The sequence below is a fragment of the Bos grunniens genome, chromosome 4, assembly GCF_055505025.1.
Source record: "Bos grunniens cultivar Pamir isolate PY7600 chromosome 4, Bosgru_T2T1.0, whole genome shotgun sequence".
Lineage (NCBI taxonomy): Eukaryota > Metazoa > Chordata > Mammalia > Artiodactyla > Bovidae > Bos > Bos grunniens.
In genome coordinates, this window is record NC_141168.1 from 56,931,518 (window position 1) to 56,947,646 (window position 16,129).

The 16,129-nt window shown below is 40.2% G+C and overlaps 1 protein-coding gene across 15 annotated transcripts in view; it reads left to right on the forward strand.

Moving 5' to 3' along the window:
• BBS9 (Bardet-Biedl syndrome 9) overlaps window positions 1–15,891 on the forward strand; it is a 481,107-nt gene extending 465,216 nt beyond the window's left edge. For all 15 annotated transcript variants that reach the window (XM_086396500.1, XM_086396501.1, XM_086396502.1 and 12 more), the window contains 2 exons: window positions 15,150–15,260; window positions 15,463–15,891. In XM_086396500.1, coding sequence (XP_086252626.1) covers window positions 15,150–15,260; window positions 15,463–15,494 — 143 coding nt within the window. In that variant the 3' untranslated portion in view covers window positions 15,495–15,891. The remainder of the gene's footprint in view (window positions 1–15,149; window positions 15,261–15,462) is intronic.
• Window positions 15,892–16,129: the final 238 nt, after the last annotated feature.

The following is a 16,129-nucleotide window of genomic DNA, read 5'->3' on the forward strand; positions in this document are numbered from 1 at the left end:
GTGATCTTGAAAAAAGCACCTTTTGTGGAGTGATAGAGGCCAGGTCTAGACTGAGATGGATGTAGAAGAGAAAGGAAAAGAATTTAAAACATCAAATACAGGCAATTCTTTGGAGAAGTTTTGCCGTCAAGAGGAGCAAAGAAATGGAAGAAGATGCAGGAAGCGGGGGTCACGATGCAGCACATTATTCCTGATATGATGTTTATTGTCATCTTTTATAGTTTATCTAGACCCCAGTCTTTGTACTTTCTTTAACAAGCTGTTAATTCCTAATGGATACTGATTTTTGCCAGCTAAGACAACAGTTAAGGTTTTCCTTGACTAGTTAACAGGACAGTTTGCATTCCTGGAGTTCAAGCATATGTAACTGCTTCTCTCTGCTTCTGAAAATTTACCACCTTCCTTCCCTTCAGCTTACATGAGAACCTCAGGCTTTTAGGTGAGGGAATTTTGACAATATAAGGCAAAGATGATCAGAATAATAGTAATATTTACTATTACAACACTTATGTATCACTTACTATGAACCAGGTGCTATTTGACATGCTTCACATTAAATTAACGGGCTTCCCTTGTGGCTCAGCTGATAAAGAATCTGCCTGCAATGTGGGATACATGGGTTTGATCCCTGGGTTGGGAAGATCCCCTGGAGAAGGGAACAGCTATCCACTCCATAACTCATTTAATCTTTCCAGTTACCCTATGAGCTAGGTACAGTTATCATCTGCATTTTGCAAATAAGGAAATTGAGGCATAGAAAGATTAGGTAAACAGTTAAAAGAAAATAAATAATGGTGAAGCTGGGATTAAAATTCTGACAGTCTAGCCCCAAAGTCCATGCTCTTAAGGCAATTGGAGAATTTTAAGAGAAAGATATTAGCTAGAGAGATTCCATTTTACACAATATGACAGTTTTTTAGAGTTGCTGGACTAAGTTTTTCTGAGAAACAAGATAGAATATAGGAGTTGATTGGGCATTTCCCAGATTTACTAGACATTAGTGAACTGTTAGCAGTGCATAATCTTCGAATGATGTGGAGAGCATTCTTCAAAAATAACTTTTTTAAAGACCATATTTCCCATATATTTCTTCAAGCTTCATGAATAACTTTCCAAATCACAAGTATATATTAAACATACACTCTTTACAAAAGAAAAAAAATTCAGCTATTTTCCTCTGTGTTTATTTTCCTGTGGGAAGCTTATTTGTTTATCACACAGACTATAGAACCATCTTGAAATTAAAGTAGAAAGGATCATATATGTGAGCATAATACTATACTAGTTTTTAATGGATTCTTAAAAATTCTTTAGCTCTAGAGATGAAGTATGAAGTAAATGACTTTTTATTAAGTATTATTTCTTAGAACCTGGTGAGCACTGCCACTGAATCCTCATTAATAATCCCTTCCTTTTCCAGAAGGACTTGCCAACACCCGTAAAGTATTCACGGGAGAATTAAAATCATATAAAAGTAATTGGTGTTTGCTTCCTTCAAGGCATACATTTAAATACATTGCTTTATTCCTCTGTTCCTTGGCTGTCTCCTATGTTTAGTAACACTAGGTCAGCAGACTTCCTCTTTTAAGGTTCATCTGCTGGCCATTTCAATTTCCCATGAGAAAGCAAACCTACCACTGTTTTACCCTTTTATCTTAATGTTTCATCCATTTATGTCATGTTATCTTGTGGGTTTGCGTTTCTCAGTAGTAATGGCCCTGCTGGTAAATAGAAAACAATGAATGTGATTGTCCACCCCTGATCATCATCACCATTTGAGCCCTTTTAAAATTCCTATTGTAATCTCAGAAGAGTGGTTATCTAGGATAGTAGATTATTGGTGATTTCATCTTAAAAAGAATGTGTGCACTGTTTTTCAAGTGAGTTATTTTAGTGCCTCTTTGACAATTTCAGCTTTGACCATTGGATCCAGCTACTAATAGAAACATTCCACTGCTGGTCTCCGTTCCCCATTTCTGTTTTCACCTGAGCATGTTTGCGAGCATCAGATATAAATTCATACCATGCTCGTGGCTTGTAGTTTCATGTGTAATTGGCTGTAACGTAATGACTAACGTATGTTGGAGGTTAGTACTGAAAATAATAGCCCAGCATTTACTGGGGGCTTATTCTGTGCCAGGCTCTGTGATAACTGTATTACACGCATCGACCAAATTAATCTTCATCTCTCATAAAGTGAATGCTGTTATTTTCTGCATTTTAGAAAAAAAGGAAACTGAGGTCCAGACTCATGTGACTTTTCTTAAGATTTGGTGATACTTGCCATGTCCCGTCTCGGATATCCCTTCCCATGATCAAAGGGATGGTTTATCATCTTGTGTACATTTCCCTTCTCTACAAAATATGACCTTGTTTAATGGGCTATTGTAGACATTTATCATTAGATAAAAGAGTTGTTTTGGAATGAACCCTGAGTACTTGTTTGTGCCTGCGTGCTAAGTCGCTTTAGTGGTGTCCAACTCTTTGTGACCCTATGGACTGTAGCCTGCTAGGCTCCTCTGTCCATGGGATTCTCCAGGCATGAATACTTGTTCAGGGTCCTCATTTGTGAGAGAGTATGATGAAACAGGCACTCTCCAGAGCCACTGTATTCGTCACCCTTTTCCCTAAACCTGTTTATAACTTAAGTGACCCAGCTGAACTCTTGGTTTCAAAATCTCCATCCATCTAGTCTCTGTCATTTTTAAAAACAACACAATTTAGTCAAGATTATGGCTTTTAATTGGGTTGTGGAAAGAAATTCAAGTTGAAGAAACGTTGCCAGGATCACTGGGGAATTAATAGCCACTTGATGCAAGAGGAAAGCTGTGAAGAACACTGGCTCTCTTATTATGTAGTGTCCAGGCAAAGTAGAGTTATACTCTTACTGTTTCATTTTTTTTTAAAGAAATTATTATTGCAGAACTATTGGCTTCCTTTCTTTCTCAACTGTAGCTATAATGTTTTATTTGTGCCTGTGTACTTCTGAGAAAGAGTTGGTCTCTGAAGAGGGAGTTAGGAGAGGAAAGTATTTGAAATGGAAATGTCTTAAAATTATGTCTCTTTCCAGTTGTACATTGGATTGCTTTAGGATTTAGAAACAAAATGGAAATTAAAAACCACAATCACCTTCTTTTAGAACAAAAAAGTGCTATACTTATCAGTACAGAAAAGATCTAGCTGAAAGACAATGGCTCTTGCATTTCCTTGCAGAGTGCTCTAGACATTGATCAACTGGCAAGGGAAAGCAATTATTAACTTTCTCTTCTTCCCCACCTTCTCACAATGGCTGGGTAATACTTTTGTGTTCCTGTTTGGAGGATTTAATGGCCTTGTTAACATGTGGGAAAACATTGTGATTGGAGACTTTAACAAAATAGTGAGTAGTCCTTTTTTTTTTAAGTTCCATGTTTATGTTCTTACTGGGTGTGTGTCTTTCCAAGTACTCCAGGTTAAGAACTAAATGTGTTAGAAAAACAGATGTAATGCAAATAAATCGGAGAGTTCTCATTTCCTTCAGTGAACAAAGCTCTGAGTTCCTGAGCAGTAATTTTAGGGGACCTTCTCTCTATATCAGAAGAAACTGTGCTTATTCCACTTCTTTCTCCTGAATTCTATTGTATCATATCTGACTAATGATCTATAGGGCCAGACAATTCACCTACATATTATAGAGGGTCATAATGCACTAACACACTATAGAGCTTACTTTTACCAACAATTAATTGGGGAATTCACTTTATGAAGCCCTGTTTACAGAGTGACATCTGGAGAAATTCTTAACCTGGATCCGTTCCAATCTGTAGGATTTATGGACTGTGCTTGATTTTTTTGTAAATAGGACTATTCTCTGCTTGGTACATTCTATTTACATAATTATCAGTGGATGAAAATTGCTATGTTCCTGTCTTTCTTAATCCTTTGTACTGAGTGGACCTACATTCTAAGTGGTGGTCCAGCTAAAAACATACCTGGACACCTATTATTATTCAAGTTGTGGAAACATCTTAATGCCAGGAGGACCCTACTCTGTTAAATCTAGATTCTCTGACTGAAGCCCTTAAACCCCAAGGGACTTAATATTCAGCCATTATGGCAATTTTAGAACTTGCTGAGACACGTGCTAGACCCCTTAAAATAAACCTGGTCTTGTGAGATGTGAAATGGAACTATTTTAAAACATAGGTGTGTGCATACTCTTGAACACATTTGAAGTTCTTACTGGGTGTGGGGAGATCAAAGTTTATTATTAGGCGGTGGAACTGAACTCTCAAGCATTCTATAGAGATCATGTTGGACACATATTACAATGACTTTCACCTGCCTCTCTGTGGTTACCATTATTATCTGTGTTAAGTAGTAGATAAGCTACCATCTATGCAGTCAGCATGTCATCTGGAAACATATAGAGAAAGAAAAGTTACAAAATAGATTTGTGATACAAAAAGAAACACAGAAAAACAAATATCATATATTGGAACTGGAAACCTAAGACTTTATTGAAAGATATTTTTTTTCTTCTGTTTTTCTGAGTTTTGAACTTGTAAAATTGCACCAGATTAAGGGTGGGGTGTCTCCGCGTTACAACCAAAAAAAGGATCTCATGGAAATGAAGATGAGAAAGATATCAACTAATACTCTCCAGTTCCTCCTTCAGGGAAGCAGCAGCATCGTATAATATCAGTCTGACTTGTCACGCTATATTCATTCAACTGTATTAGATTCTTGAGGGCTTTATTTCCAAGATGGACTTGGACAAGGTCTCTGGCTGTTGTGTTTTTAACAATCTCCTATAAGTGTGTTTTTCTGTAGTATTTGCTTAGTAAGTACCTCTGTAAACCCAATTTCACAGAACTCTTGGCTGTCTAAAATGGCCCTTAACTACCTTCCATTGCAGGGGGCACAGGTTTGATCCCTGGTTGGGGAACTATGGTCCTGCATGCTGTGGGGTGTAGCCAAAAATTAAAAAAAAAATTGAGAGAAAGAGAAAAGACTGAAAATCCTAAAGAAAAGAAAAGATATAAACAGACAAGAGTTTAAAAATAAAGTGGCCCTTAAGCACAGAATAGGCGCATGTGCACACACACACACACCCCTACACACACCCATACCATCAGTCAAAAAAATTCCAACAAGCATAGCTTTACCAATTATAGTGTGCTTTTAAGGAAATGTTAAGTCCAAGTACGAGATAGATTGGGCCCTTTGATTTGAAGTCCAGTGTGGAGGAAGGGAGGTCAGTGGAGAATTAATCAGGCGAAGTGCAGCCCCACTTCTACTCCAGAGCTTTTGGCTTTTTATCTGCATGCCAGCCCTTGTATAAGTCTTTATCTGTATTTTATATACAATTCTTCCTAGCCATATACCTCCTACTCTGCATCACATTTTTCTGCTATTATGTTTTTTATTCTTTAATATTTTATTATCTATACCTTCAGTAAGTCACCCCAAATATCTTCTGTAGAAGTGTACACACAGAAATATGGACTATGTTGCTAATTCATCCTCCCCTCCCCACTTTTCCTTTTCATCCTCTATCTCCTTCCCTCTTTTACCCACTCCTCTTCCTTCCATTGTTCCATTTTGTCAAAAAATTTCTAAATACTCAGTTAAAATTGGTTCACAAACATGCTATAGGATTTTTGACTTCCTATAGCTTATATATATATATATGCATTTATACTTAATATATAATTTTATCTATTTATGCATTTTTGTTATTTTTGATTGTGCTGCATCTTTGTTGCTGCACAGGCTTTTCTCTAGTTGTGGAGAGTGAGGACTATTCTACAGTTATGCGTGTGGGCTTCTCGTTGCAGTGGCTTCTCTTGTAGAGCATGGACTCTAGGTGGGCTTCGGTAGTTGCGGCACCTGGGCTCAGCAGCCGTGGCTCCCAGGCTCTAGCGCACAGGATCAGTAGTTGTGGTGCAGGGGCTTGGCCACTCTGCAGCATGTGGTGTCTTCCTGAATCAGGGACTGGATCCCTGTCTCCTGCATTGGCAGGCAGATTCCTTATTACTGAGCCACACGAGAACCCCTCGAAAAAACTATATTTTAAGAAAATATAAAAATGAACAAAGTAAAAGAGAATTATCAGGAAAACTCTTATGCTTGTCTATATGCCCTACATGTGGATGTGTGTGCACATTTACACAGAGAGACAGAGATTGAGGAAGGATAAAGAGTAAAACTTTTTCAAATGGGTACATTTTCAGAGAGTTTTTTAATACTCATAGTTTCTGATTTGAGAGAATAGCATTGAAACATGTATATTACCACATGTAAAATAGATGACCAGTGCAAGTTCGATGCATGAAGCAGAGCACTCAAAGCCAGTGCTCTGGGACAACCCAGAGGTGGCGGGGGGCTCAGGATGGGGGACACATGTGTACCTGTGGCTGATTCATGTCGATGTGTGGCAAAAACCACCACAATATTGTTAAGTAATTATCCCCAATTAAATTAATTTAAAAAAATTTTTTATTAAAAAATTAATTAAAATAGTTTCTTAGGGAAGCTTTTCATGTTTAAGATAGTGAAATATTCTTTTCAAAGTATCTATTCCCCACACTTCACAGGAATTAAAAACCTTTGAAATGGAATCTGAATGTTAACCTCAAAAACACTTTATCCATCAAGTAAATCTTGATTAAAAGAAAAATGTCATTGGTATATATTTTTGAGGTTTTTGCTGTTTTAAGTTTTAGTGGCATTTCAGGCATATGAACAGAAGATTCTTTGGCTGGCAAATCAGAGCAGGGTGTCTGTGGTCATTTGTGATTCTCAAAGTGTCTGCTTGTTTGATTCCTTTTAAACATGGGAAGATAAAAGAAGAAAAATGTTTTTCCTCCCTGAAGGAATGGAATATTTGCACCCATATACTCAGTTGATTGCAGAGATCTCTGTCGCAAGAATATAAATCTACAAAGTCCTAAAATACACCCAAAGAACAGCTTGCCAACTTTCTGGGGTTTCTGTATCATTAAAAGGAAGTACTGGTCAGGACAGCCAACTTACAGGCAAATCCACTGAGATCTTTCTGGGGGGGAAAAAAGTGGTTTTGAGAAAGCAGTAATGGTTTAGCAAGCAGGAGAACCAGGCACAAGCCCTAGAATATAAGGGGCATCCACTACCCTCTCTGAGCCTCTGTTTTTAAATGAAGGTGGTTGCATTAAAAGTTGAAGTTCTTTCATTCCTCAGAAATGGTGTGGAAAGTGCATCTATGCCAAAAAAATTCATAGATGACAGAAATGGTAAAAGGTACGTTGTGCTGAGCACTGTGTTCAGTGTATACAGTGTCACGTAATCCACACAAAAGGCCTCATTAAGACCCTCTCCTTGCAGATGGGACAACTGGTAACCTGCCTGGGTCTGACAGCCAGCCCCAGCCTGACCCACTCCTGGGAACTTTACAGTCTAAGTCAAGACTCACTGTTGGCCGCCCATCCCCTTCACTGTCCCCACCATTCAACTGGCCACCTGGTGTTTTAATAGAGGAAAAGATGAACAACTGGAAACAATCCCCAAATATGGGGAACTCTAAGAATTTAGGAAAAGAAACTGTCTTTTCTTCTCCCCAATCTAATCATGAGAAAAACATTAAAAAGTTTCCAATAGAAGGGCATTCTGCAATATACCTGACCTGATACTTGTCAAAACTTCAAGGCCATCAAAAGTAAGGAAAGTCTGAGAAGCTGTCACCATGAAGAAGAGTCAAAGGAGAGAGGAAAACTAATGCCATGGGGTTTCCTAGATGAGATCCCGAGACAGAAAAGATGTTAAATAAAAATGAAGGAAATCTGAATAGACTATATATTTTAACTAAATGTACCCATATTGGTTCATTGATCATAACAAATGTACCATACTGATGCAGGATGTTAACAACAGGAGAAACTGTGTAGAGAATATACAGGAATTCTTTGTATTATTTGCCATTTTTTTTAATACATCTAAAACTGTTCTAAAACAAAAGAGTCCAAAATGCAGTACTTGGATGCAATCTCAAAAACGACAGAATGATCTCTGTTCATTTCCAAGGCAAACCATTCAATATCATGGTAATCCAAGCCTATGCCCCAACCAGTAATGCTGAAGAAGTTGAAGTTGAACGGTTCTATGAAGACCTACAAGATCTTTTAGAACTAACACCCAAAAAAGATGTCCTTTTCATTATAGAGGACTGAAATGCCAAAGTAGGAAGTCAAGAAACACCTGGAGTAACAGGCAAATTTGGCCTTAGAATACAGAATGAAGGAGGGCAAAGGATAATAGAGTTTTGCCAAGAGAACAAACTGGTCATAACAAACACTCTCTTCCAACAACACAAGAGAAGACTCTACACATGGACATTACCAGATGGTCAACACCAAAATCAGATTGATTATATTCTTTGCAGCCAAAGATGGAGAAGCTCTATACAGTCAGCAAAACAAGACCAGGCTCAGACCATGAACTTCTTATTGCCAAATTCAGACTTAAATTGAAGAAACTAGGAAAAACCACTAGACCATTCAGGTATGACCTAAATCAAATCCCTTATGATCATACAGTGGAAGTGAGAAATAGATTTAAGGGCCTAGATCTGATAGAGGACCTGATGAACTATGGACGGAGGTTTGTGACATTGTACAGGAGACAGGGATCAAGACCATCCCCATGGAAAAGAAATGCAAAAAAGCAAAATGGCTGTTTGAGGAGGCCTTACAAACAGCTCTGAAAAGAAGAGAAGCAAAAAGCAAAGGAGAAAAGGAAAGATAAAAGCATCTGAATGCAGAGTTCTGAAGAATAGCAAGAAGAGATAAGAAAGCCTTCCTCAGCAATCAATGCAAAGAAATAGAGGAAAACAACAGAATGGGAAAGACTAGAGATCTCTTCAAGACAATTAGAGATACCAAGGGAACATTTCATGCAAAGATGGGCTCGATAAAGGACAGAAATGGTATGGGCCTAACAGAAGCAGAAGATATTAAGAAGAGGTGGCAAGAATACACAGAAGAACTGTACAAAAAAAGATCTTCACAACCCAGATAATCAGGATGGTGTGATCACTGACCTAGAGCCAGACATCCTGGAATGTGAAGTCAAGTGGGCCTTAGAAAGCATCACTACAAACAAAGCTAGTGGAGGTGATGGAATTCCAGTTGAGCTATTCCAAATCCTGAAAGATGATGCTGTGAAAGTGCTGCACTCAATATGCCAGCAAATTTGGAAAACTCAGCAGTGGCCACAGGACTGGAAAAGGTCAGTTTTCATTCCAATCCCAAAGAAAGGCAGTGCCAAAGAATATTCAAACTATTGCACAATTGCACTCATCTCACACGCTAGTAAAGTAATGCTCAAAATTTTCCAAGCCAGCCGTCAACAATTCGTGAACTGCGAACTTCCAGATGTTCAAGCTGGATTTAGCAAAGGCAGAGGAACCAAAGATCAAATTGCCAACATCCACTGGATCATGGAAAAAACAAGAGAGTTCCAGAAAAACATCTATTTCTGCTTTATTGACTATGCCAAAGCCTTTGACTGTGTGGATCACAGTAAACTGTGGAAAATTCTGAAAGAGATGGGAACACCAGACCACCTGACCTGCCTCTTGAGAAACCTATATGCAGGTCAGGAAGCAACAGTTAGAACTGGACATGGAACAACAGACTGGTTCCAAATAGGAAAAGGAGTACGTCAAGGCTGTATATTGTCACCCTGCTTATTTAACTTCTATGCAGAATACATCATGAGAAACGCTGGGCTGGAGGAAGCACAAGCTGGAATCAAGATTGCTGGGAGAAATATCAATAACCAGATATGCAGATGACACCACCCTTATGGCAGAAAGGGAAGAGGAACTAAAAAGCCTCTTGATGAAAGTGAAAGTGGAGAGTGAAAAAGTTGGCTTAAAGCTCAACATTCAGAAAACTAAGATCATGGCATCTGGTCTCATCACTTCATGGGATATAGATGGGGAAACAGTGGAAACAGTGCAGACTTTATTTTTTTGGGCTCCAAAATCACTGCAGATGGTGACTGCAGTCATGAAATTCAAAGACGCTTACCCCTTGGAAGGAAAGTTATGACCAACCTAGACAGTATATTGAAATGCAGAGACATTACTTTGCCAACAAAGGTCCGTCTAGTCAAGGCTATGGTTTTTCCTGTGGTCATGTATGGATGTGAGAGTTGGACTGTGAAGAAAGCTGAGCGCCGAAGAACTGATGCTTTTGAACTGTGGTGTTGGAGAAGACTCTTGAGAGTCACTTGGACTACAAGGAGATCCAACCAGTCCATCCTAAAGGAGATCAGTCCTGGGTGTTCATTTAAAGGACTGATGCTAAAGCTGAAACTCCAATACTGTGGCCTCCTCATGCGAAGAGTTGACTCATTGGAAAAGACCCTGATGCTGGGAGGGATTGGGGGCAGGAGAAGAAGGGGACAACAGAGGATGAGATGGCTGGATGACATCACTGACCGATGGACGTGAGTCTGAGTGAACTCCGGGAGTTGGTGATGGACAGGGAGGCCTGGTGTGCTGCGATTCATGGGGTCGCAAAGAGTCGGACACGACTGAGCAACTGAACTGAACTGAAAACTGTTCTAAAAATAAAGTTCATTAAAGATAAACTTATCCCTGCCCAAACAAAAAGAGCATTTTAACAGTAGGGAAAGCAGTATTCTTTTAAAAAACTGCTACTATTACTCCTCCTCCTCCTTGTTACTATTGTTATAGCAATATTGTCAGATGATCTGACTGTGTTAAATGCCTCTAGGAACATTTAGAATAGGATGCTGTATGAAGAGTAGCTTGAATTAGGCCAGGGATTGGCAAACTACTTACAGCCAGTGGGCCAGATCTGCCCTATTGTCTGCTTTAATCAATGAAGTTTTATTGGAACATCAGATCAGATCAGATCAGTCGCTCAGTCATGTCTGACTCTTTGCGACCCCATGAATCGCAGCACACCAGGCCTCCCTATCCATCACCAACTCCTGGAGTTCACTCAGGCTCACGTCCATCGAGTCAGTGATGCCATCCAGCCATCTCATCCTCTGTCGTCCCCTTCTCCTCCTGCCCCCAATCCCTCCCAACATAGCTAATGCTCATTCATGTTTTCATTTTGTCCTTGGATACTTTTGCCCTACAATGGCAAAACTAAGACCAGAGACCAGATGGCCCACAGAGCCTAAAAATATGTGCTATTCAGCAAACCTCCTGTTCAGGCTACTTGAGTTACAGGGTAGTGAGGCAGGTAAGCTGGGCCACCAGGATTCATCTAGGTTAGAATCAAGTATCTGTCAAATAGAACTCAGCAGATCAAGTAGCATGAGTAAATAGAGTAGTCAACTTCAGAGGTGGCCACATGGACCCCTTCCTTACAGAGTTGTTTGAGGATTGAGGGAGCTAATGCGTTGAGAATTCACGGCCAAGTGCCCAGCACACAGTAAGTCCACAGCACTATGATTTCCAGATCTGGAAGTCCCTGCATTTCCCTTGCTTTTGCCCGTGGGTCCTCTGTGACACACACTACACAATGTGTGTCTGGATAATTTCATTCGGCTGTGGTTTTTCTTCCCCTTCTCCTCTGATGTGATGGCATCTAAGCCGAGAGTCCTTTATCTAACATCAGTGGAACCCAGTCTCCACTTCCAAGATGGGCTTCAGAAGGTCTCCGTTAGTTTGGAGATTTTATATTTTATTTCTCTCTTTTTACTGGCTACTCTGGAATTTTTAACAAATACTTTTTCCTAACAAAAATCTCATCAGATATACCCATCTGCCCTTCTTAGCAGATTCTAGTTCAGTAGGTGTGGATGGGGCCTGAGGTTGCATTTATAATAAGCTCCCCAGCATATCTGGTGCTGCTGGCCCAGTGATCTGGCTTAAACCAGTAAGGCTAAAGAGGCCTTCTGACTTGCTGGATCTGCCTTCTGCTGCCTGCTAACTGAACTAGCCATTTTCTTTTTGCAAGGTATCTAGTTATCAGAAGCAGCCACCCTACTCTGTAACCCTTATAAATATTGCCATGCTATAGCTACTTGATCTCCTAATCTTGACCTCTAAAGGTACATCATCCCAGTTAAACATGGATGAAAGCTTAAGTAATTGCATAACACAATTTAGGATGTTGTATGAAGAGTAGCTTTCTGTGATCCTTGGATTAGACCACAGACTGGCAAACTGCTTGTTATTCCCAGTCTGTTTACCCCCAGCCATGGAGCCCCTATTTCATACAGATAGATGGGTGATCTAACTTCAAATTTTCATCTTGAAGGCCTGCTTTTTAATACTACTTCCCATGCCAGTGATTTTTGCAAGAAAACAGACCTGAGACAGAAATTAAAGTAGCATTTTATTTGGCCAATTCAGGGAAGGGAGGATGAGGAGAAAGGGAAGTTGGTCAAGGAACAATGTACACCACTTTGTGGTGCCTCCTGCCTGCCTGACCACTTTTCTCAAAGAGCCAGGAAGAGGCCACTCAGCACACAGCATTTTTCTGGAGGTTGGCAAAAAAGGAATAAGAATTCAGAGTCAACCGTGGGAGAAGTAGTAGGGGAGTTCTCCACCAGGCTCCCTCCCTTCCCCCATTTCCCATTGGTCAGAATGCCAGAGCTCCCATGCTACTGTTCCTTCCAAGCTTGAAGTGGCAGAAACTCAGGCACATAGTTGGTCAGTCTGGCCACACGGAGATATCTGAAGAAAAGAGGGTGGCATTTCTAGGGCATGTGACTAGTCAGCCCTGCAGTGGGATTTGAAAGATTCGTCATCTCTCTGTACTGTGGACAAGGCAAAACTTTTGTGCCAAGGACAAGAGATTACATGTGTTGTAATTCATGTAATGTAGAATCTACAGGATAGTCTAAAGCAACTGACTTTTCCCTTGTGCGTTCTCACTTGCTCCAATATTGAGTCAGCTGGAATAAATGGTAGACACCGATTAATCAGTGGAGATCGCCTCTGCACACATGCAGCACTGCTCTCTGATCACGGCATTCTCCCCCATCTGTTGGCAGGAGACACTTCTCCACTCTCAGAGTTTTCTTGTATGCAAAGGTTAGCTGCATCAGTACAACGTTCTTGTCATCATCCTGCTTCTTCCCTCTGCCTTGGGGATGGAGAAATGACTTAATCTGATTTATGAGTCTAGAAAGCCATTCTTTGGCCTATTTTCTTGGGGTTGGTATTCTGTTTTGCAGGGAGCACTCCCTCCTTTTTTGGAGAAGGAGATGGCAACCCACTCCAGTATTCTTGCCTGGAAAATCCCATGGACAAAGGAGCCTGGCAGGCTATAGTCCATGGGGTCGCAAGAGTTGGATATGCTTAATGACCAAATCCCCACCGCTACTCCCTTTTCTCTGTTCTTCCTGTCATTAATCTTACAGAGGTGCCCCTTCCCCAGCGCCAAATACCCTGTTCCTTTTTTCTCAGTTAGATGAGGGTCCACGAGAAGAAGGGTGCTATCTCTTGGGCTTCTCCATAGTCCCATAGTGGCTCGGAGCCTGTCCCTGTCCTCACAATACTCTAAGCAGTACTCCTCGCAGCAGGCGAGATAAAACCTGCTGCCACCCAAGACCTTCCCACCAGGTATCTCTGACTGATGCTGCAACTGGGAGCCATATAGTAATGCTTAGATAACACAGGCTTTGGGAGTTGTCAGGCTTGGGTGTGAGCTCTGTCTTACTCCTTAGGAGCTGTGTGACCTTGGCAAAGACTTATCAAGAATAGCTTTGGGAAGAAAAATAAGTACAGTGTACAACATGTTAGAACATTTCCAGGAAATGATGTACTCATCTCATGAGACCTCCGTTTTCCTATCTGTAAAAGGAGAATAATATTATCTGTTTCGTGGTGTGGTTTGTAGGAACTAAACAAGATAATACAGGCAGAGTTATCACTGAGAAAGCGTGTAGTAATGATAGTTATTGTCACTATGATCTATAAGTTTTGGAAAGAGATTAAAAATAAACCTGGTCCTCCTCCTGGATAGGGCCCTAGCTATTTTCAGATATAGCTGGGTGAGTTCCATTGCATTGATGGATAATTCTAACATTTCCTGTTTGGGGAGGCTCTGAGGCGACCTCTAATTCTTATTTTATGAGTGTGGAAATCCTTGTCTCTCAAGTTTCCCTCAACATCGATTTCTTTTTTCAGAGCTGATACAGAGGGATGGATGATAAGGTGTATTTTTCTTCAGACTTAGGGTCTGGCCACTTCCCTCTCACTTGAATTATGTGGTTTACACATCAGTGCTGCTGGTAGCCTCGCTTTATAAACCCCCTCATGCATGAAGCAAAACTTGAATATGGAGGCTTTGGACTCAGTGTATGAGAAGCCTCAGAAAAAGAAATAAAAATCACACTTCATTTACAAGAAGAATGGCTTTGGGAAAAAACATGTACAGTATATAGCATGTCAGTACATTTCCAGAAAAATGATGGCAAATTAGTCAAATCAAGTTGCAGATATAGTCAGGAAGTTCTCACATGAGTTTTCCATACAAGATTTTGGTGGATAAAATCAAATAACTTATACTTAATATTTTAAAAGTGCAGCCATGCCAGTTTATCCTCAAGTCACCTTGGAATTGACTTGGAATTGAAAGCTTCTAAATGCAATTCATGGTTCTGCTGTTGAGTAATAAAGTGTTGTGTCTGTGCTAGAAGGTGTTGGGATTCAGGAATAGAATCAAACACCAGAGAAATACCACCATGGTCACCATCTCAGAACACTAGCGTCCATTCTCTTTGTTCAAGGAAGGTTTCTTTTCCTCATGGTTGATGTGGTTTGTTTCTTTTATAGTTTCTGATGCTCTGATTCCAAAGGGAATTTCATGCTATTAATATAATTACCATTATAGTATGAGTATCACATGTACTATAGATTTTGTCCATTCTGAATTTAAAAAGGATAAATTTGAAAACAACACCATTGCTGTTGTTGCTGAGTGATCAACAGTGTGTCTTTGAGGGCAATAACTCATTTCCAGCATTTTCTCCAAAAGAAATATATTGAAGATTATTATTATTTTTTTGCTCCGCTCCTGAAGATTGTTGTCTCATCATTTACTATCTTCACCACTGGTATGTTCTTCAGCTGTTGTTGATGTCTGGAAAGATTGATTTTTCTGTTCTTTAAAATATTATTTGTATTTTTCAACTAGGTGGCTGTGCTACAATCCCAGAATCAGACCTAGAGGGAAGATCAATAGATCAAGACTCCTCTGAACTGTTTACCAACCACAAACACCTCATGGTGGAGACTCCTGTACCTGGTAAGAGAATGGGTGGCCCTCACAAATATGTCAGAACAGTGATACTCTGGTCAGGTTTTGTTTTGTCATACCGAAAAGCATTTTGCAAAATTCCTTGTTTTCTAACTTTTTATCCTTCCCCTTGACATTGGTGCAGCTGAATTTGAATATTCCTTTCAATATTCAGATCTTTTCTCTCTCTTTCTCTCTTTCATTTCCCCAGAAGTTTCACCCCTCCAAGGAGTCACAGAATAGTTGAAGTAGAGTTGTCTGGTTGAGGGGAAGATGGCCTTGCGAAGGTTGATCCTGTGTGGACCTCATGCCAAGCACAGAGGAAGGCCTGGCCCAGTGCTTCATCCAGCTTACCTGCCAGGAGATAACAATGTGTAGAGATGGGGATCAGGACTTCTCACTTTTCTAGGAGGACTTGTACTGATATGGGCAAGGCAGCTGAAGTTGTCTTACCAGGAAAGGATGTTGCTGCTTTTTGGTCATCTGTATGATTTCAGCCGCAGGATATAGTGAGAGGATGTCTTCTGGAGACAGACTTTATAATGCAGAGACCTAGATCCTATTTGATACCGCAGGTTTTTCCACAGAATTCTTATATAGTAAATGTATCGAGTTTAATAAACATCTCATTGTCAAACAATATCTTGGATTTTATTTATAATCAGAGGGTTATATAGTTGATATCTTTATTTAACGGGAAGAAGTTGAATGGACCTAAAAATGTTGCTGGGCTTCCCAGGTGGCTCAGTGGTAAAGAATCCACCTGCCAATGCAGGAGACACAGGAGATGTGGGTTCAGTCCCTGGGTGGGGAAGATCCTCTGGAGGAGGAAATGGCAACCCACTCTAGTATTCTTGCCTGAAAAATCCCATGGACAG